Raw genomic sequence first — 22049 nt, 5'->3', positions numbered from 1 at the left:
GTAGGGCATCCTCAATATGTTTGATCAATGGGGACAAGAACGGGAGTCAGCATCTCAGCTAAGGTGGCATCTGTTCCCCAAAGACTAACAGACGTGGTCTGGTTGACACTAGTACTGATTTCTAGTTTAACTACCGTCACAAAATATTCGAAAAATAACATTTGTACAGATGCATAAGTACCTGTAGAGCAATTTTGCATTCATTATCACATTTAATTCTCACAACGAACTCTTTTTGATTTTTTATTTTTTTGAGATGGAGTCTTGCTCTGTTGCCCAGGCTGGAGTGCAGTGGTGCGATCTCGACTCGCTGCAACCTCCGTTTCCTGGCTTCAAGCAACTCTCCTGCCTCAGCCTCCCAAGCAGTTGGGATTACAGGCATGCAGCACCATGACCAAGTAATTTTTGTATTTTTAGTAGAGACAGGGCTTCACCATGTTGGCCAGGCTGGTCTCGAACTCCTAACCTCAAGTGATCTGCCCACCTTGGCCTCCCAAGGTGCTAGAATTATAGGCATTAGCCACCGTGCCCAGCTGATGAACTCTTGATATAGGTATTTTTTTAAACCAATTCTATCCTATATGTGGAGAAATAGAGGCTCAGAGAGATCAGGTGATTTGCTCTGTGTTGCATTGAAGATTGGGAGCAGAAGCAAAAATCCAGGCATTCTGACTCCAAATCCCTAGTAATTTTCACTCCACCATTCACATCTGGAATACAGAAGCCCTTTGTTTGCAGATAATGTGACCATATTGTTCCCTGCTGTACCCCCAATATCTAGAACAGTGCCTGGTGCACCATGGGTACTCACAAATATTTGTTGAATGAATTGATGAATAAATAAAATAATAAATATAATTCCTGCTATGCTTAATCTTACCATCTAAGATATATATCTATATCTATATATAGATAGCTTTATCTATATAGAGATACAAAAGATATATCTATCATCATTCATTCAACAAATTATTTAGCGCTTGCTGTGTACCAAGCACTTCCGATATTTATTAAAAGTAGAGAGTAAACCAATGTTAATGACCAAATGCCCCTTTGAGAAACTTTGCTAATTTAAGTATTTAAATTTAAGTAAGTAAATAGTGTTGGCAAGGGTTAATGATGCGAGGCAAGGTAGGGTGAAATGAGATTCTGCCTAAGGAGAATAACTAGGGGAAGAGTAAAGGACATTTGTCATTTGTAATAAACACATTGAATTTTGCACAGAACACAAAAAATGCAGTGAAAAATGTACTCGTCTGATAGTCTCTCTCTCTGGCTTGTTTTACTTCTGAGGGTGTCTTTGAGTTTGCAGGCAGTAAGTCTGGGTGTGGTGGCTCACGCCTGTAATCCCAGCAATTTGGGAGGCCAAGGTAGGCAGATCACCTGAGGTCAGGAGTTCGAGACCAGCCTGGCCAACATAGTGAAACCTCGTCTCTTCTAAAGATACAAAAATTAGCCGGGCATGGTGGCAGGCACCCGTAATCCCAGCTACTCGGGAGGCTGAGGCAGGAGAATCACTTGAACCTGGGAGGCGGAGGTTGCAGTGAGCTGAGATCATGTGCCACTGCACTCCAGCCTGGGCAATAGAGCAAAAATTCCATCTCAAAAAAAACCGAAGAACAAAAAAACAAAAGCAAAAACAAAAAAGCAGTTTGCAGGCAGTAGCTTCAGCTTCAGTTCCTGCCTACAATTCTATCAAGTTGCTACTCTCTCTCCACTCAACAGCCTTCCTTCTCATGAAATGCCTTTGCCATGCATTTGAGGGAACCCTCCTTTGTGGGCATTACTCCTTCCATTCCCCTATGCCTGAGCTCCAGGGGGCTTGTTTAAATAGTGCCTATTAGAGGCTGCTGAGTGTGATGAAAAGAACATTGAACTTGGAGTCAGGAAAACTGAGTTTCAGCCCTCATTGCCATAACCTTACTATGTGACCTTGGACAAGTTTCTTCCCCTTCCTGGTCTTCAGGGTCTGGATCTGTAGAAGAAGGGGCCCTAGCATTCTTTTTTTTGAGACAGAGTCTCACTTTGTTGCCTAGGCTGGCAGTGGCATGATCTCGGCTCACTGCAACCTCCACTTCCTGGGTTCAGGCAATTCTTCTGCAGCAGCCTCCTAAGTAGCTGGGATTACAGGCGCATGCCACCACACCCGGCTAATTTTTGTATTTTTAGTAGAGATGGGTTTTCACTATGCTGGTCAGGCTGGTCTCGAACTCCTGAACTTGTGATCCACCTGCCTCAGCCTCCCAAAGTACTGGGATTACAGGTGAGAGCCACTGCACCCAGCCCGCATTCTTTATTCAATGCCATGATATGCAGCTGTTCTAATACAGGAATGACCTGCATTTGTGTTGCCTCTGTGATTTTCCTGTAAGAAAAAAGACAATAAGCAAACACAAACAGAAGAAAAGGAGAGGGAGAGAAGCAAGAATAACTGTGAAAAGTTACAATTATTTATCAGGAAACCAGTTCTGTGCGACCTTCCTATATCTAGCTGAATGTGCACAGTCTTATTTAAAAGATGCTATTCTTAGGTTCAGTGGGCATGAATGTAAATAAGCACTAAAAGCAAAACTTCAGTGTTAACCACATAGCTGAAATACAAGCAAAATAAACCACACAGGCAGAAACTTGCTTATCTGAGCAATAAATTTGGACTGTTATCAATTGCTTCTCCACAGAAACCAAATTTTCACAATGAACACCACCATTCCTTTCCTTTGGGGGGAAATAGACTGCAGGATGATTTGAAGAAGGACTATACTCCTGTGGCTCATTTTCTCCTTAACACAATGCACTTGAAATCACAGTGCTCTCGGTGTACTGCTCTTGGCCACACGGAAGCCCTAATCATTGGTACGGTCTCAGTTTCAATGACAAGTGACATTTTCAAAATGAGAATTTTTGTCTTTTGAGCATCCATCTAAATCAGAGAACACTCACACTTTAAGGACTAGTTCAGTCTTTGCCTTACACACGGGAAACCTGAGGCCAGGGTGATAAAACGACTTGTCTGAAGTCCTCCAGCTTTATTGATTGGTGGCAAAGCTGGAGCTGGAAGCTTCCACACCGGATTTCCAGACTAATGTTCTTCCCACCTCATCATTTAGTTCAACCCAATGACTATATACTGAATGTCTGTACCAAACTACCCCCCATTTGTTTATCGCTTTTCCTTTTTATGTACTTGGTGTTTATTTTCTTCTGTCCTCTTAGCCTTTTTGCAAATGATCCCTTTCCATTTGCCAGTGTTTTTGTTTGGTCATCAAATGATCCCTTCCCGCCAGTCTTTGAACATTGGCCAAAGGAATTTGAAGCCCAACCCACCACAACCAAATCCACATGATTTCCAGTTATTCCAAATTTCAGTTAGAGTTCACAAATTACTTGTATACGAAAACCATAGATGCTGCTATGGAGGAAGGTGTGTGGTTTTCTGTCTTCATTGCATGCAGCTAAACCCAAACTAACCCCAGCTAGTTACATGCTAATGGCCCTTGCTGGACACTGTGTACTGTTGATTTAGTAAATGAAGTCAAATGAACTAAAGTTCCTGTGATTCTGAAAGAAGCCAAAACCACTACCTGTATTCCAGAATTCAGTGACCACAGCTGCTTCTGCTCTAAACTCAAAGCCCTTTGATTTTGTGCCCTTTAATCCAGAGCTCTCTCAATTGAAGGGCCCTAATCTTAGTGTCTGTATGACCATGACTCTTATCAACTTGGTCTTTCAGTTCTTTTATACTTTATCTGGCTCCACTGTTTCCTCCTAGAATTTGAATTCCAGCACACCAGCTGTCCTGGAGGTCAACCATGGATTTGTCCACTGGTTGGATCATACATTTTGTTTTGCTTCCAGTGCTCACTGTGATAATGTGATGCCTAACATTTCATACGAGTCACTCCTTGAGCTGCTGTCTTCAGAAAACAACAGATCTTTTTGCTAGGGGTAATCCTAGTTCTGTATCTTTTTTTTTTTTTTTCCTTTCAGACAGGGTCTTGCTGTCACCCAGGCTGGAGTGCAGTGGTGCAATCATAGCTCACTGCAACCTTGAACTCCAGGGCTCAAGGGATCCTCCCACCTCAGCCTCCCAAATAGCAGGTACTACAGATGTGTGTCACCACAACCGGCTAATATTTTTTTTTAGTAGTGTCAAGGTCTCACTTGGTTGCCCAGGCTGGTCTCAAACTCCAGGGCTCAATCAATCCTCTCTCCTCAGCCTCCCAAAGTGCTGGGATTATAGATATGAGCCATCACACCCTGCCTAAAATTATTGACATGCATTATGGTATATTTACTCATGTTATAGCCCATCTACCTTTTTTTTCTCTTGTAACTCACCTAGGTTTTGATGTGTGTCAGCATTTCTGACTCAGTATTCCAAACAATAAATTGCTTGTGCCTCTTGTGAAATTTGGTGACCTCGTAGAGCACTTCTACTACCAGCTTTCCTGGTGAAAATTTCAAGTAAGAACATAGAATCTTGGGATTTGAAGAAGGCTTAAAATTTATCTATCTCAATGTCGTTATTAGGTGGTCATATCAATATAGGTTCAGACACCTCTAGAGGCAGAAAACTCAGGGTTTCCTAAGGGAGCTCATTCTATTTTGGATAACTCTGATTAGTTGAGAATGTTAAACCAAAATGCTTTCTTGTACCTTCCACCTAGTGGATCTATTTCTACCCTCTGGGAACCCTAGAAAATATGCAGGATGTCTCTTTTATTTGCAACTGTAACGTAATGCATTTGAAGACCACCATGAAGGCCCCCCCGCCCCCGCATCTTCTGCCTTTACCTGTGTCTTCCCTTCCTCACATCAAATATTCCTCATCCCCATGGAATAGTCCTCACTGTGAGTGCTACTTCATTTGCATACATGACTATTTATTTCTACTCTTTGCTTTACTCTTTAATCAAGGACTCGCTAACATACCAAAAATGAATTCAGGGCCAGGCATGGTGGCTCACACCTGTAACCCCAGCACTTTGGGAGGCTGAAGAGGGTGGATCACCTGAGTTCAGGAGTTCAAGACCAGCCTGGCCAACATGGTGAAACCCCATCTCTACCAAAATTACAAAACTTAGCCAGGCATGATGGTGCAATGCCTCTAATCCCAGCTACTCTGGAGGCTGAGGCAGGAAAATCGCTTGAACCCAGGAGGTGGAGGTTGCAGTAAACTGAGATTGTGCCACTGCACTCCAGCCTGGGCAACAGAGCAAGACTCTGTCACAAGCAAACAAATCACCAGATAAAAACAACAAATTTAGCTTTTAAACATCCTTTGGTGTGGAATCTCACCAAAAGCTTCCCATCCGTTATGTTATCCATTCATTCAGCTAACATTTAGTTAGTCATTGCCCTTCTTGATAGAAATGCACCACTGAAAAAAATGCAGTCCTCTGACCTCGAGTGGTTTGACCAGGAGGAAGAGACGTAAGCACAGCACAGTGTTATAACACAGGTGTGTATGGAGCAGCGGGGACATGGGGGGGAATGAGTGGGAATCAGACACTGTTTCACAGAGGAAACACTAGAACAGGATTGTGAAGCAAGAGCAGGAATTCACCTGCGAGAAGCAGGGAACGGCACCCCACATGTGATAAAATGCTCAACAGTTCAATAGGTTACCCGGCTTTGGAGAACTGTAAGGAATGTGGGATGGTCTGAAAATGGGCTGCAGAGAGGAGGAAGAGAGAGGGAAAGAGCTCTACCTAAGACTCAGAATCTTGCACTTAATCATGGCTCTCACCCCATTCACCCAACACCCACCAAATACAGAAGCCGTTTAGTCAGTTAATTTAATTTGGGGTTAATGTGCAAATGAGATATAGTTTCCCTAAATAACAGCCTGTGGGTCTAGTAGGACAGATCAAAGGTGATTTTGCATATTTCAGAAGGGCTGGTGACTCTGCTTTTGAAATACACGACTGAGTGATCCAAACAGAAACATCGGGTAACGGCAAGTAAGCACGTTGGGTGTTCCTCACTCGTGTTCCTCAAATTCTTCTCTATGGGTGGAGATGAAGCAGCTCCAGGCTAGCAGATTCTACCCTGTCTGGGCAGTGCCCTCTGTTCTGAGCCCCCATGGGTCCAGTTCTCCCTCTATGTCCAAGCCCTATCTACTGGTGGACTGGAGACCAACTGGATCTGTCCCTTCTTTTGGATGTGCCTCTCCTCTCCCTCCTGCAGACATGCATCTCCTTCCCCAGTCAGCAGCCCCCCAAAGCAACTCCAGGGAACTCTAGGAATAGCTGATGTTCCATCCACCTCCCAGATTCCTGCTGAGATTTCCTGGAACTAAATATCACTGGCACAGGGTTCAAGGCTTGCCCCAATGGAGCACCGATGCCACCCAAAGCAGTGAAGCTATATAAATTCACCTTCACAGCTCTGGTCACCAGAGGCTTATTCTCATTTCAGTGTGAGTTACCCTAAAGCTCTCAGGTAATATTGGTTTAGACTGTCTTTTTTTTTTTTTCTCAGCAGAGTCTCACTTTGTCATCCAGGCTGGAGTGCAGTGGTTCCATCTTGACTCACTACAACCCCCGCCTCCTAGGTTCAAGAGATTCTCCTGCCTCAGCCTCCTGAGTAGCTGGGATTACGGGCACCCACCACCATACCTGGCTAATCGGATTCACCGTTTGGTCAGGCTGGCTTGAATCCTGACCTCAATAATCCCCCCCTTGGCCTCCCAGACTGTGGTTACAGGCTGACCACTCTTAGGTTTTGCTTTCTGTATTTTCAAATTCTGCTACCCCACCTGTCTTTGTACTTTGTCTTCACAGCCTGGTTCTCCTAAGCTGAGAAGAGCAGGAGTTCACGTAACAAGGAATGGCAGAAACGAAGGATGTTTTTGGCCAGGAACCACACCCAGGTAACATCTCTGCAGTATCTTCTGATGGAGGGTATAGGAACTGATGGAGGGTATAGGATAAAAGGCAAATAGGTTGGGACTATATTTCACTGTTGTCATTGTTCCTTACTCTTTATTCAGAAGATGCTTTCTCATGACAAATTTAAATAGTGAATGAAGATCAGATATTTCAACAGTAACTGAAATAGCCTGTTCATAATGAAGTGAACTGTTTGGCCAGCAGTTAAATAAGTGTGGATTTTTCCTTAAAAAAAAAAAAAAAAAGTTCCAGGCTGGGCATGGTGGCTCACACCTGTAATCCCAGCAATTTGGGAGGCCAAGGCGGGTGGATCACATGAGGTCAGGAGTTCGTGACCAGCCTGACCAACATGGTGAAACCCCATCTCTACTAAAAATACAAAAGTTAGCCAGGTGTGATGGTGTGTGCCTGTAGTCCCAGCTACGTGGGAGGCTGAGGCAGGAGAATGACTTGAACCCAGGAGGCGGAGGTCGCGGTGAGCCAAGATTGTGCCACTGCACTCCAGCCTGGGCGACAGAGTGAGACTCCATCTCAATAATAATAATAATGTTCCAGAAAGTCAGCTTGGACTCTCTGAAGGTAGCTTCTCTTACAAGACCCCTGGAATGACATTAGGCGGCTTTCCGTAGAAGGAGAGATGTGGGTGCCTTGGAGCGGCTCCTGGAAGGGTGACTCACAGTGGAGTCAGTGCGGGTGGCTTCCCTCCCTCAGAAGGCTGGTATTTGGCCCCGGGAGCCAATGAGGGAGCCTTCCCTATAGGACGATGACAGGGATGTAACCCCCAGTTGCAGAAAACAGTGGCGTATCATATCCTTTGTGTTTTGAGGACTGAAGAGGGAACGTTTCCTCACTCCGAGGGGATGGATTTCCTTAGGGGCAAGGCGAAGCAGTGTTTCTGGGTTAGTGGGGTGATGCTAGCATCTGAAGCAAGCCTGAGCAGGCATATAGGAAGAGCTGCCACTTTGGGGTCCCCTCAGTTGAGCTTAGCCTAGAGGAATGGGATCGTTTTGCTTGGAAGAGTTCTGGCAGTTTCTGGCAATGCTCTGAATCATGTCTGTAATCCCAGGACTTTGGGAGGCCAAGGCAGGAGGATCTCTTGAGCCCAGGAGTTCAAGACCAGCCTAGGCAACACAGCAAGACCTCATTGCTGGAAAAAAAAAAAAAAAAAAAAATTAGCCAGGCGTGGTGGTGAGTGCCTGTAGTTCCAGCTACTTGGGAGCTGAGGTCGGAGGATTGCTTGAGCCAAGGAGGTTGAGGCTGCAGTGAGTCATGACCCTGCCACTGCACTCCAGCCTGGAGGAGAGTGGAGACCCCGTCTCAAAAAAAAAATTTCAACAGTCAACAATAAAACCGCATCTCAGCTCAGGCTTTTGGAGGATCGGTTTTCAAAAGTGACACCTTGTGGCGGCAAGAAGGAACAGCAGCAGTATATTATGCTTTTTGGACTGCCGCTATCCACAACAGCTGGTTTCCTAGGAGGATTCGGTGGAGAATGCTGGAAAGGGCAAGGAAGGTCTTGAGCGATGGACAAGAATAATAAGATCTGTGATCTAAATTCAGACAAGTTTATTTTCGTTGCAATCTAATATAAAAATACTACCCTTACATGGTATAAATCCAAGATGGAATACTTTCTCCTTTCCAGATAGTTTTGCATTTTAGAAATTGAAGAACAAGTTTTAAACCCTGCTGTATTGGACTTCCTAGCCTTTGCTTTAGTTGAGAAATAAGCTTCCAAACTCTTATCAGATTCGTTGCCAGTCCTTACAATGTTGAAATAAGGGCCCTGGATGTGTGGACTTGGCCCTTGTTTTATACACATGGCTGAGAGATTAGGCAAGCATTGTTTACCCAAAAGAGTTCCTGGGTTACAAAGTCTACATTCCTTTCCACTCTTTCCACAGACAGGTTGTGGACACATCCTGGAGTTCTGAGATGCTTTTTGGAGCACAGATTAAAGTGTTCTTCAGCCGGTAGCTGGCCTAGGGGCCTGACCAGCAGACTCTTCTTTCTTTGCCTCTTCCTCTCCGGCTCCAGCCGCCGAGCCAGCAACCACTTGGTATTTAGTTCTAAGGCAGTCCTCAAACTGAGCCAGGGCGAATTCTTGAATTTGAGCTCAATCATCATTTAGAATGTCTGAGAGGGAAGGGTCGAAGTGTAACCTCTCTCAACTCTCAGTTGTGGCATGAGCGTGGAGCATGCGGTGGCAGAGATTCAGGCCTTGGCAAATAGCATGGCTTGCACTAGAATATTCTACGGGGTGTGCGTTGGCTTCCATTTGTACTGGAAGATGCAAGGTTGAACAGTGAGGGAGGGCTGCCTGAATTGTCTGGGAGATCTGTGTCTGGAGCCCTCAGGCAGAGACTGGGCCTTCTGTGTGGGCTGCCATTCTTGGGTGCCATGTGACATTTCTTCTCTGTGATTCTGCAGGGAATGACCTCAGAATGTCACACTCAGTTCTGGAGCCTCATGGCCTCCCTGTGATTCTTGGGGATCTACTCTTTTGGTTCACCTCATGACCATTTGCTAAGGCACAGGCCAGCCCCAGGAGCCCTGAGTTAGAACCATTTTCAACAAACTTCACCCCAAAGATCCACCCCTTGCCCCTTTCTAGCCAGGTAAACACGACCAAGGGGTGTTTTCTAAAATCCATCTAAAACACAACATTTTGGTTATACCCCTTCTTTAGGATGATGGGCCCAACAAGCCCTTCACTTCATGACCAAGGGAAACCACTTAAGTGAATGAATCTCCGCAGAGCTACAAAGGTCTGCATCTATGTGATTTCTATTCTTGCTTATTATGCAAGGAAGCAGCTGCTGATGTCTCCAAGTGAAGAAGGGAAAAAATTTCCCCAAATTTTGAAGGATCTCTGAAGGGCATCCATCCAAACTCTTGTAATGCATGTGTATTTTTTTTGTCAGTTCTCTCATTTTCCAGATGAATAAATTGGGGCTCAAGGAGATGTGATTTTTTCTGGTCACCTGGCCCCTGTTTTCCTTTGCATTCTGCTTCTAGTCACTTTCTTTCCTCGTCTGAAAAGACCTCCCAGAGGCCTTTCCTCACCGCACACTTAACCCCGTCTTCAGCTTTTCTCTACACAGTTGGTTGATTTCCTAAGACTTGGCATTTGGTGAAGAATGTCCAGCCACTTTGGCTTCTGAGGAGTTGCAAATAGAAACTTTTTATCTGGGGAGATAGATTGAACTCTACATTTTGGAACTAAATGCAGACAGTCTTGTGACTTTGAGAAGTAGGAACCAAACTGGAATGATCCAACAGTGTTTTTTCCCAAATGAGTTTATGGGCAGACAGAGCTGGAAGCAGTTCCTCTTTCTTTATTTTTATTTTTTGAGACAGGGTCTTGTATGACCCAGGTTGGAGTGCAGTGGCAAAATCATAGCCCACTGCAGCCTACAACTCCTGGGCTCAAGTGACCCTCCCACTTCAGCCTCCTGAGTAGCTAGGACTACAGGTGCACACCACCACACCTGGCTAATCAAAAAATATATATATTTTTGGTAAGTTCGAGACCAGCCTGGGCAACCTGCTGAAACACTGTCACTACAAAAATTTGCCAGGTGTGATGGTGTGTGCCTGTAGTCCCAGGTACTCTAGAGGCTGAGGTGGGAGGATCACATTAGCCTGGGAGGTTGAGGTTGCAGTGAGTCGTGATCATGCCACAGCACTCTGGCCTGCTGGGCAACACAGTAAGACCCCTGTCTCTACCAAAAAAAATTTTTTTTTGAGACAAGGGTCTTGCTGTGTTGCCCAGGCATGTCTCGAACTCCTGACCTCAAGCAATCCTCCCACCTTGGCCTCCCAGGCATGTAATCCCTCACACTTTGGATTACAGACATGAGCCACTGCACCCAGCCAGTCTGTTAGACCCTTTGGGTTTGTATGCTGATAGAGGTGAGGCAAGAATACCATACCCCAACACCTATAATCTTATATATCCTCTGTTTATCTCTAGTTGAAGATGATTTATATAAAGAGCCAACGAGAAAAAGAAGGAAATCAGATCGAGACCAGCGGTTCCGAGCATTTCCCTCCATGGAGCAGAGTGCTCTTAAGGAATGTGAGTGTCCTGGAACTGTTGTTTCTACATGGTTCGGTTCTGTTCCAAGCATGTTAAAATGGTCAAAAGAAGAGGAGGTTAAATTCTGAAGCTGGATGAAACATCAAATGAACCTGTTTTGGAAAGACAGGGCTCAAAGTCTCTGCAGCAGTATGCAGTTAGGCAATTTGTCTCCAGGCATCTCTGGGCGGGAGGGTTGTTATCAAAATAACTTCTTCCAGATTAGAACAAAGCCTGTGAAAATGATTAGGTTGGTGCTTCCGTGGGTGTCAGCATGGTGTCCTTGCATTTTTTTTTTCTTTTTATGACCACAGGAGGGAAAAACCTAGAAGGGGCTGAAGCCCGTGGCAAAGCATACCATAACTTCTGTTACCAGACTTTCAGAGCAGCCTGGCTCTTTGGAGATTTTCAGAACCAATGATTGCTGTCTCCAGTGAGCCGCCATCCCTAGTGTGAGATAACCTGCTATCTTGTTTAATCGGCTTTTCATTTCATTTTTTTTTCCCTTCTCTGCGATGTTCAACAGACACCTCCTTTGGAGACCTAGTATTTTATCCCTGCCAGGTACCTACAGGTGACATCTCTCTGTTAATTCCAGATGAAAAATTGGAATCACGGACCAGAAGGGTTTTGAGCAACACTTATCAGAAACTTATTCAGTCTGTCTTCCTGGATGACAGCATCCCTAATGGAGTCAAGTATCTCATGTGAGTCTGAAATCCACAACCCTGAAATTTTATGTCAGTGTCTTTCCTTAGGCGATTATAGGTGCTTTCCCCCAACAAGGAAAGGGACTATTTAATTAGAAACTAAGAAAAGAGGGATACAAATTTCTGTAGCTATGGGATAGTTGCCATTCGTTGAGCTGTCACTGTTAGGTAATCTGCTAAGTGCTTTATATATATTAAATATCATTTAATCCATCCAACACTCCTATAAAGTAGGAGCTATTATGATCGCTTCCATTTTACTGAAATTGAGGCTCAGAGTGGCCCAGACTTGAACAAAGTCACACCAGTAGTCAGTAAGAGGGTCCAGAATTCACCCCAGGCTGTGTGACTCTGAGCTCATGTCCCCACCTATTTGTGCTCTGCTGACTTGAAGGACTTGAGTGGTGCTGAGGCTACAATTTCTCCTGCTCAGTAAGACTCTGTGTTGCTCCTAACACTATTAATACTTCACTTCTGTATACATTGTATTTCTGCGGTCAAGAGTATGCAATTTCTGTCCAGGTGCAGTGGCTGACACCTGTAATCTCAGCACTTTGGGAGGCTGAGGCGGGTGGACCCCTTGAGACCAGCAATATGGTAAAACCCTGTCTCTATACAAAATACAAAAAAAATTAGCCAGGCATCATGGAGCACGCCTGTAGTTCCAGCTACTCCAGAGGCTGAGGCGAGAGAGTCGCTTGAGCCCAGGAGGTTAAGGCTGCAATGAGCCATGATTGCACCCCTGCACTCCAGCCTGGGTGACAAAGTGAGACCCTGTCTCAGACACATAAACAAATAAACAAAAATAATATGCAATTTCCAGTGAATATAAATAAAGACGCCTCAATCTATATAGACATTACAGGGATTGTGTGGAATTATCATTACCAAATATTTTTACATAATCTCATTTGATCCCCAGGCCAACTGTGTGTAGTAAACAGGGATTGATATTCTCCTTGGACAGAGGAGAGAACAGAGACTCAGGTTGTAGTGACGTGCCCAGGATTCGAATTCAGTTGCTTTGCATTCTGTTTCAATGCTCTTCACTCGAAACTTTGATGATCATGACAATGCGCATTTTAAAATTCATCCAGAAACAGGCTTCTTGCCTTGATTGAAAAGCCGACAGTGGACCCAATCTACATCGGATTATTTGGAAGCACCGGGGCCGGGAAGAGCTCCCTGATCAATGCCATCATCCAGCAAGCAATGTTTCTACCAGTGTCTGGAGAAAGCATATGTACTTCCTGCATTGTACAAGTGAGCTCTGGCTGCTGTGTGCAGTATGAGGCCAAAATCCACCTTCTGTCTGACCAGGTAAGTGTTCCCTTCCTCTCTCCTTCCTTCCCTTCTTTCCTTCCTTTTTCCTTCCTTCCTTTCTTTCTTCCTTCCTCTTCCCTCCATCTCTCCCTCCTTTCCTTCTTCCTTCCCTTCCTTTTTTTCTTCCTTTTCTTTCTTTCCTTCTCACTGTCTCTCAGAGATAACATTATATTCCTTGCAAATACAGCTCATGCCTTTGTTGAATGAAAAGAGCCCATCCCAGGAGAAAGTTCAATCAAGTGAGCTGGGGAGGGGGTCTAGCCTGGTCCTTGCATTTTTATGAGACTTTGGGCAAGCCATTCCCCTCTTCGAGACCCCAGATAGATGACCTAGATTTTCTGAATATGCAGCCCCCTGGCCCTCCACAGGGGGCAATGGGCTCCTCTCTTTGTCGGCATTCTCTGTATCTGTGTCAAGAGGGGCTTGGCCCTATTCTGCCTTGGCAGGAGTGGAGGGAGGAGCTGAAGAACCTGACTAAACTCCTGCACAGGACGGAGGAGCTGGGCAGAGAAGAGGCAGATGCGTGGAACAGGGATGAGGCAGTGGAGGAAGCCACTTGGAAGCTACAAATGATTTATGGAAATGGGGCAGAGAGTAAGAACTATGAGGAGTTACTGAGGGCGAAGCCCAAAAGGAAGATCCCCACCTCCAGAGTCATCACCCTCAAGGCGGAAGAGGTAGCGTCAAATTCGTTTTTCCTTGATTTCATCCTGGGTCTCAAGTCTAACAGTTGAATCTGTTTCAGGGGACAGGCTCGTGGTACAGTGTTTGTGTGAAATAAGAAATAAGTTGTTACCAAAATGAGAAGTATCCATAGCCCAGGTTATCCTCATTATTTATGGCTATCAAATGGGAATTTTTAGTATGTGAATGGAGGAGCTCTCGTGCACAAAAAAAGACTATTTACAGTTACTTGAGAATACTTAGGGATAGTTTGGGCTGCCAGTGATTTTTTAAGAAGACTTATAGTGGCTTAAACAAGCAGGGATTTGTTCCTTTTCTCATGTAAGAGGTTTGGGGGCAGTAGGGGTGGGGTTGGTTTAGTGGCTCAGCAATGCCAATATCAGCATCGCTAGTTCCCTTTGCCTTCAGTCGCCCCCATTGTCATGAGATGGCTCCCGGAGTGCTAGACTTCATGCTCGCCTCCTGGAAGGAAGAAGTGGATAAAAGGTTGGCATCAGCCACATCTCCCCTTTCGTCAGAAAGTAAAAGCTTTCCCAGAAATACCTCTGACAAATTTCTGTGTAGATTTCAGAGTTCAGAACTGAGCCACATGGCCCTTCCTGGCTGAAAGGGAGTCCAGAGAAAGTGAAAAGCAGACTTGTCATGATTTGCTTAGACCAGTTTCACTCCACTGCCTCCCCAATCAGACAGAAAATCGGGATTCTGCTGGCATAAAAGAGCGACAGGATGGACATTCAATAGGCAACTAGTAGAACAATATTCTTGCTTTTATAAACAATGTTTATTTTAAGTTAAAATTCAATTTCTGAATTAAAACAAAATATTTGTAGAATCAACGTTCAATTTGGGAAAGCTATATATTTAAAAACCTAGTTTTTCTTGTATCTCTCACCTTTAAATACACCTTTAAAAATTGCTATTCTATTTATAAATCTAGTGATTATTGGTAAAATGGGTACAATTTTTATACATGTCCTAAAGTTTAATGTTCAATGATCTCTTGATTAACAAAGCAAATCTTCCTTAAATATTTAATGATACTTACATAATTAATCACATTTCCTTAGGCTTTTTGCATTACAGTTAAAGTTCAATATACTTGAGCCTCTTAAAATGTTTAAATACTTGACTAGGCACACTTAAAAATCAATGACTGAAACCTTTTCAAAGCATGTTGCTATCTCTTGTATACCTGGAAAATCAAACAAATACAGTGCCCATTTCTTATAGCTTTAAGATGAATATTACTATTAAAACGATTACACTTCTAATATCTAAAACATAGACTGAGCATGTCTAAAAAACACAATGATTACAAAACTAGTTGCTTTATCTGAATACACGCAACTTACACAAGGGTATCAATGTCTTTGCCAACTCTATATTTAGAAATACTCCTTCCCAGCGTCATAAATTTACCCACGGAAACAAGGTGAACAGAATTACCATCTCAATGAGTGGGCTTACAAATTCAGGGTTTCCACTGGAGATCCTAGAATCAGACTTGGCCTTCTATAATGATGTTTGCCCAGAACCAGTTTATTGGGCTAAGCCCTCTTGTAGAAAGGGGCTTTTCAAGCCCATGCCTTTTCCTGGACTTCTCTTTTATGGTATCTGCTCTATTTTAAAATTACAATATCCTAAAGAGCTTTTATTATCTCCTCTTTCACAGTTTATCATTTGGTTGAAATTGATGAAATCTCTTACTCCTTACCCAGATTGCAACAAATCCAGCGATTTAATTTAACCTCTCTTAAGAACTGACATTCTTATCTTTCTTTCAGGACTATTCTATAGAAATTCATTTAGCAATGACCACCGTACATCCCAAATCCTCTGTCCTCTGAAGTACCCCAGTTGAGATTTACTGTCATAGTTGCTGGCATGGATGTGTCATTGTCCCAAGATGTGTTTAAGTAGGAACCGTGGTCTAAGAACTATTCCCTTTCTCACCCACCATCATTAAAATATCCTAGAAATGCCTACATATCAAGGTATTTTTTGTAATCGGAAGATAAATTTTAAAAACTCTTTTTAAGATCCAATTTCAGATCAATTTTCAGTTCGGAAAATATGGTTACCATATCACTGTTAATTTTTTATGGTCATTACTAGCTTTCTGGTAATGAAAATGTCAATTACATATTACATTAATTTTAGAACTGAATGCAGTTTAGAAGATAAACTTATAATTCAGCAATACTATAACTTCCCAAGTCCCATTTTAGCCGACATTGGTTTTTTTCATCTGTAAGGTAAGGAGCTTGAACTTCCTCATCTCCAGGGTCCTTCCTGGCTCTCAGGTTCTAGATCCTACGGACCTGATTGCGGGCCTCCTGTCGGACGCACTTCTTACCCTTACTCAGCATACTTACCATGAACCTGCATCACAGCCAACTAGGGTGAACAGAGCTGGGTGCATGGCTGGTGTGTGTGACTCTGTCCTCCTTCAGGCAGAAGAGCTGTCCCTCAAGCTGGACCCCTACATCCGCACACAGAGGAGAGATTGGGATGGAGAGGCCGCTGAGATGCACATCTGGCCCTTGATCAAACATGTGGAAGTGACACTTCCCAAATCCGACCTGATCCCAGAAGGGGTCGTGCTGGTGGACATCCCAGGCACAGGCGACTTCAACAGCAAGAGGGACGAGATGTGGAAAAAGGTGACTGTCTTTCGTAGGTTTAGTTCTCTCTTCCCTCAACTCCTCTACCCTTTCTCAAGCAACAAAGAATGCTCTGCTTTCGGCTTCAGGGATTTTATGAGTTCATTGGAATTAAATTCTTCTAATTTCTATGTTCTAAGTCTCAGGGCCCTGGCAGGATATGGGTGGCCAGGGAAAGCGGGGAGGGAGGAACCATAGGAGGTGACTATTGGAGCTGGGACAAGTGTGTGTGATGTATGAGAAAGACCAGCAATAGAGTGGCTTAAGAGGAAACAGAGTGACCAAGGATAGAATGGATCTAGGAGGCCAAGTGCTGGGGACAAAGCAGAGAAGCTGCAGCCGGTCACCGAGAACCAAGAGGCTGCAACTGTGTTTGCTGTAAGCAGCATCAGCACAGAGCTGGAGGGCTGAGGAAGCTGGCGTGGCGGGGGCAGGGCGAGTCTTCCTGGGTGAATGGGAGAAGGAGCGTGGGGTCCGTGGAGGAGGGAGACTATGGAAGACATTCCTGGAAAAGTTCCGGGGTCTTAAGTGCTACTGCTCCAGAGTTTGGCTTCCTGGGAAAACTTGCAGGAAGAGAGGGACTGGGGTATGTGACTAAGAAAGGGCGTGGTAACAGAGGCGCTCTGGAGCACAGGGTGCGAGGAACACAGGAGTCCAGGAGCTGGAAGGGGACTGGGAGGGGGGACCAGCATCAGTGAGTTGTGAGCAGCACAGCAGCTGCCGAAGAATCCAGTTCTTTAAACTCCGCAGGTTTGTTTAGATGAATGACTGTGCACCATGGGAGCTTGTGACCACGGCTTCCAGTCACAATCTAGAGCAAGCTCTAGCCTCTGCCCTGATTGTACAGATGGAGACATGAAGGCTCAGAGATGGAAAGTCACTTGTCCAGGACCACGCAGCCTTGAACTGGAGAGCAGGTTTCCTAACTTCCCTGCGGGGGCTCTATCTACCCCACCTCCCCCAGGGCACGCTCTATATTATCCACTCCCGCAGGAGCAAGGCAGTCCCTGTGTCCTTCCCTTTGGTCGGTGGCTCAGGTCTGGCCTTGTGAGCCTTAGTTTCTGCAAGACCTCGGATCCTGGTGTGGAAATCGCGAATCTTGGCTAGTTCCAGGCCTGGCCGAGAGAGCGACAGCCCAGGAAGGCTGCCAGGGCCTCTCGCTGGATGGAGCCGCGGCTGCAGCCAGTTCAGATACACTGGGCAGCCTATCAAAGACAGCAGATCTGGCTCAGAAAATGTGCTCTGAGGAGGTCAGGCTGAAGTGAGGGATGGTTCCCACTGTGCTCTGCCTGGCCCGGCTCCCCTGCATTCTTGTGGGTTTTTTTGACCTCCTCTCACAAGAAGTTACTCAAGACCCCCCTCTTTGCAGGGAAACAACACAGTCGCCCTCCCTATGTCTCTCAGGCTGCCAGCCTTGCCTTCCGTAAAACCCGTTATGAATTCAGATGTCCCTGAATCTGATCTGCCACTTAGAAGTCATGTGACTTGAGGCATGTCTCTAAGCCCCTCTGAGTCCCATTCTCATCGCGGGGGCCTGGGGAGATGCTGGTTGGGGGTGGTGGGGTGCCACCTCATCTACTCCTAAGTCTGGCAGTTCTGGTTTTATAGAAATGCTTTTTTGTATCTTCTGCGACACTAACTTTACCAAACCCTGGCAGTGGGGAGCTTTGTGTGGGGTCTGAAATTTAACCACTGCACCCTTTATGGTTGCTGTCCTTTTCTCTTGTTAGTAAACACTAAGCACCCGTGGCTTACCAGGGCCATGGGGAATATGAAGGTGACGGGGGCCCTGCCCTTGAGGAGCACCCAGCCTGGCATCCTTATGGCCTTCCGCTGGCTGGACCATTCTCTGCCCACTGTTGACACTACAGAGCTGGAAGCTGCTTCTACTTTTGTTTTGTTTTGTTTGCAACAGCGTCTTGCTCTGTTGCCCAGACTGGAGTGGTGGCATAATCATGGCTGACTGCAACCTCGACCTGCTGGGCTTGAGCAATCCTGCTGTCCCAGCCTCCCGAGTAGCTGGGGCTACAGGTGCACACCACCACACTTGGCTAATTTTTTTTTTTTTTAGAGATGAGATTTTACCGTATCGCCCAGGCTGGCCTTGAACTCCTGAGCTCAAGTGATCTGCCTGCTTTAGCCTCCCAAAATGTTGGGATTAGAGGCATGAGCCACCACATCTGGCCCAGAGCCCAAAGCTTTTCTAAGTTGATTATAGCTTGGGAGGCAGAAGGGCCATAATGGTTTTTATTTTCTTGCCTAAATCAAAGTCCATTCACGTATAGAGGAGAGACAGGATCCATCATCACGTGGCCCTTCACAAGTCTCTTTACCACTTCGGCCTCATTACTTCCCTGTAATCCAAGGGGTTTGTCTAACTTGAGAAACTGATGCTTTTTAAGCAATGATGTATGGAGCCAAAAGGTTTATGGACAGAGGGTAGAGGGCATTGAGCTGATGGTGGTTCTGGGTCCTGCACTCCCAATTCAACCAGAGCAGTTCTGCTTTTTAAAAATCAAGTTTATATGTTGGAATTCTAACTAAGATTTCATTTGAAAAAGCCTCCCCTGCTAAAAGCAAGCTGAAACCCACTGCCCTGGATCAGGGTTTCTCAACCTCTTGGCATTTTGGGCTGCCAGATAATTCTCTGTGGGATGGGAGCTGGGAGGGGGCTGTCCTGGGCATTGAAGAATGTTTAGCAGCATCCTCGGCCTTTACCTGCAAGTACCCCCCAAGTTGTCACAATTAAAAATGTCTCCAGACATTGCCAAATACAGATGCTCATTGATGTATCATAGAATTGCATCCTGATAAGCCCACTGTAAGCTGGAATCATAACCATCATTAGCCCTGATTGTACTGGACTCACCAATTGTTCAGTAAACCCATTGTAAAGTTGAAAAGAAAAATTGTAAGCTGAATCATCACAAATTGGAGACTGTTTATATATTCTGGGGCACAAAATCTCTACTAGTTAAAAACTACTGGTATAAAGCAAAATGATGATTTAATTTTCAAATCACAAACATGTCACCCCTTTGTATGCAAAGCACTGAGGAACCACAAATAAACTCAATCCCTTAGTTGAACCAGATTTTCATTTATGTGGAGGTAAGACAAGAGTAACAATACAATTAGAGAAATGTCACAAGGCTACGCGTGATCATCATGTGAAAGTTGCATATTTAATAAAGCAACATTCATGCCATTAATATGTTGTTGTTTCATGTTCACTGGCCTTTGCAACTTGTCATATGGTTTCTGGCTCCCTGCTGCCATCTGGTGGCATTGTCCTAAAAGCGCAGGGGCAGTCAAACATCAAAATGCTGCCGTCAGGTGACAGCTTGAGGGTTGGTGCACCACCAAACCTAGTTCTGGAAAAACAAGAATTTTCCCCAGGGGACAACTGAAATAAAGCAAGCCAGTGATGGATCTGGGACTGGGACTGGAGGACTGATTTAGGGAATTCTGCCAATCTCTAATGCCACAAACTTCTGTGAAGCCTCTCCTGTGTGCTAAGCACTGGGCTTGAGGTGAGGTGGATCCCAAGAGGAAAGGTGCAGACAGTCGCTTCCCATCAAGGGGCAGAGAGCAGACCTGGTGCAGTCACTGTGTCTCAGAGGCGCTGCGGGAGGTAAGTCCAGGTGTTACAGGATGCAGAGGCCAGCCCATGCCCGAGGGGTCCTCCACAGTCTTGAGGAACAAATGGGGGCTAGGCAGAGGCTGTGGCCAGGGAATTAACAGAACAAGGCACATATGAGAAATGACGCATAGCTCAGTCCAGCTAGTGCACAGAGTGCGGTGGGGAGCGGTGAGGGGTGGGACTGGAGGGAGAGGCTTAAGGGATACATTAGGGAATCGGTCCTCAGGAACTGTGACTCCATTCCTGTGCTGACACATGCCGTGGTCATGTTTTGCAGACCATTGACAAGTGCTCAGTGATCTGGGTGATCAGCGACATAGAGCGAGTTTCTGGGGGGCGAGCCCATGAAGACCTTCTGAATGAGAGCATCAAAGCCTGCCAGCGGGGCTTCTGTAGGGAAGTGGCCCTGGTGGTCACCAAGACGGACAAACTCCACTTGCCAGAATACCTGAGGTACTGCGCTGCGCTCGCGGGGATGTGGGCTGCAGTCAAAGGCTTTCCTCTATGGGTCCTGACTACAGTAGCATGGAGCTTGACTTTGTAACGTGGTGACAGGGCTTCAGGAAGTGACTGTTGGGGAGGAAAGGAAAGGCCGGGTGACTTCCTGGGACATCAGGACCCTTGGTTGGGTTGTCTCAGGAATCTGAACCTTCCAGGGTAGCTGCTTAGTGCCAAGCTGGTGTCCCCTACACAGCTCCAGGGGTGCCACTCAGATGCAGATGTACCAGATGCAGATGGTACCTCCTGCACCGTGCTATGTGATGATCCCACCTGCTCCACAGACGTAGAAAGTGTAGACGCCCCCAAAACTAGGAGGTACAGCCTATAATCCTATCTGGTAGAGTACAGCTTTTTTTTTTTTTTTTTTTGAGACAGAGTCTTGCTGTGCCACCCAGGCTGGAGTGCAATGGCATGATCTCAGCTCACTGCAACCTCTGTCTCCTGGGTTCAAGCGATTCTCCTGCCTCAGCCTCCCAAGTAGCTGGGATCACAGGCGCCGGCCGGTATGCCCAGCTAATTTTTGTATTTTAGTAGAGATGGGGTTTCGCCATGTTGGCCGGGGTGGTCTTGAACTCCGGACCTCAGGTGATCTGCCCGCCTTGGCCTCCCAAAGTGCTGGGATTACAGGTGTGAGCCACTGAACCCAGCCCAGGGTACAGCTTTGATGTTTCAGGTTTTTGTACTCCTGAGCTTTTTCAAAATCGTTAAATTTTTATTTTTATTTTAAGTTCCAGGGTACCTGTGCAGGATGTGCAGGTTTGTTACACAGGTAAACATGTGCCACGGTGGTTTGATGCACAGATCAACCCATCACCTAGGTATTAAGCCCAGCATCCCCAGCCAGCGACTCCTGAACTTTTTAACTCACTTGGAACAGGTCCTCAAAAGTTTCAGAACTTCGGGAGAAGGTAGATGCATTCTCTAAGAGTTGTATTATAACAAATAACAATGAAAGGTACGCATTTTTAGGCTTAATAGATGTTGATTTCCATGGAGAGCTCTGTTGTCCCTATAGTTAGGAAGATCATAACTAACCTTCTATATTGGGACAATTTTGAGAGTGAGGGGGGTGTGATTAGTCCTTAGAGGGGATCAGCGGGTATATACTGGGCTTTCCTGGATCCATGGGGTGTGTGCTCACGGGATGTGATGTCACGGAAGCGTCTCACCTCTAACAAGAGCTCCTTTACAGCCCCTCTACCATTTCCTCCACGCCCACTGAAGCTTAGGTCTGACTGCCGTCTCCAGGAATTCCCTTGCTCTCATGGTCTGGGTTGGAATTGCAGCTTTGTTTTTTTCCTCCTGCATTTCTACCCACCTCACCCCAGCAGAGAATATCTCCAGCCCTCCCTTTCCAATGCCAACACTAAAATTAACACAATTAGGCTGAGTGTGGTGGCTCACAGCTGTAATCCCAGCACTTTGGGAGGCCGAGGTGGGCAGATCACAAGGTCAGGAGATTGAGACCATCCTGGCCAACATGGTGAAACCCCGTCTGTACTAAAAAATACAAAATAAATTAGCCGGGCGTGGTGGTGTGCACCTGTAGTC

The 22049-nt window shown here is 45.6% G+C and overlaps 1 protein-coding gene across 3 annotated transcripts in view; it reads left to right on the top strand.

Moving 5' to 3' along the window:
• NUGGC (nuclear GTPase, germinal center associated) overlaps window positions 1–22049 on the top strand; it is a 61909-nt gene that overhangs the window by 2365 nt on the left and 37495 nt on the right. For 2 of the 3 annotated variants that reach the window (XM_032144050.2, XM_032144047.2), the window contains exons 2-8: window positions 6786–6874; window positions 10870–10974; window positions 11573–11681; window positions 12782–13004; window positions 13454–13684; window positions 16145–16354; window positions 20275–20450. In XM_032144050.2, the coding sequence (XP_031999941.1) occupies window positions 6832–6874; window positions 10870–10974; window positions 11573–11681; window positions 12782–13004; window positions 13454–13684; window positions 16145–16354; window positions 20275–20450 (1097 nt within the window). In that variant the 5' untranslated portion in view covers window positions 6786–6831. Of the gene's footprint in view, window positions 1–4379; window positions 4465–6785; window positions 6875–10869; window positions 10975–11572; window positions 11682–12781; window positions 13005–13453; window positions 13685–16144; window positions 16355–20274; window positions 20451–22049 lie in introns of those variants that run through there. The other variant, XM_032144048.2, reaches the window with a different exon arrangement.

The sequence above is a fragment of the Hylobates moloch genome, unplaced genomic scaffold (assembly GCF_009828535.3).
Source record: "Hylobates moloch isolate HMO894 unplaced genomic scaffold, HMol_V3 SCAFFOLD_22, whole genome shotgun sequence".
NCBI lineage: Eukaryota > Metazoa > Chordata > Mammalia > Primates > Hylobatidae > Hylobates > Hylobates moloch.
The sequence above is the reverse complement of the archived record's forward strand: the minus strand, read 5'-3'. Positions and strand labels throughout refer to the sequence as shown.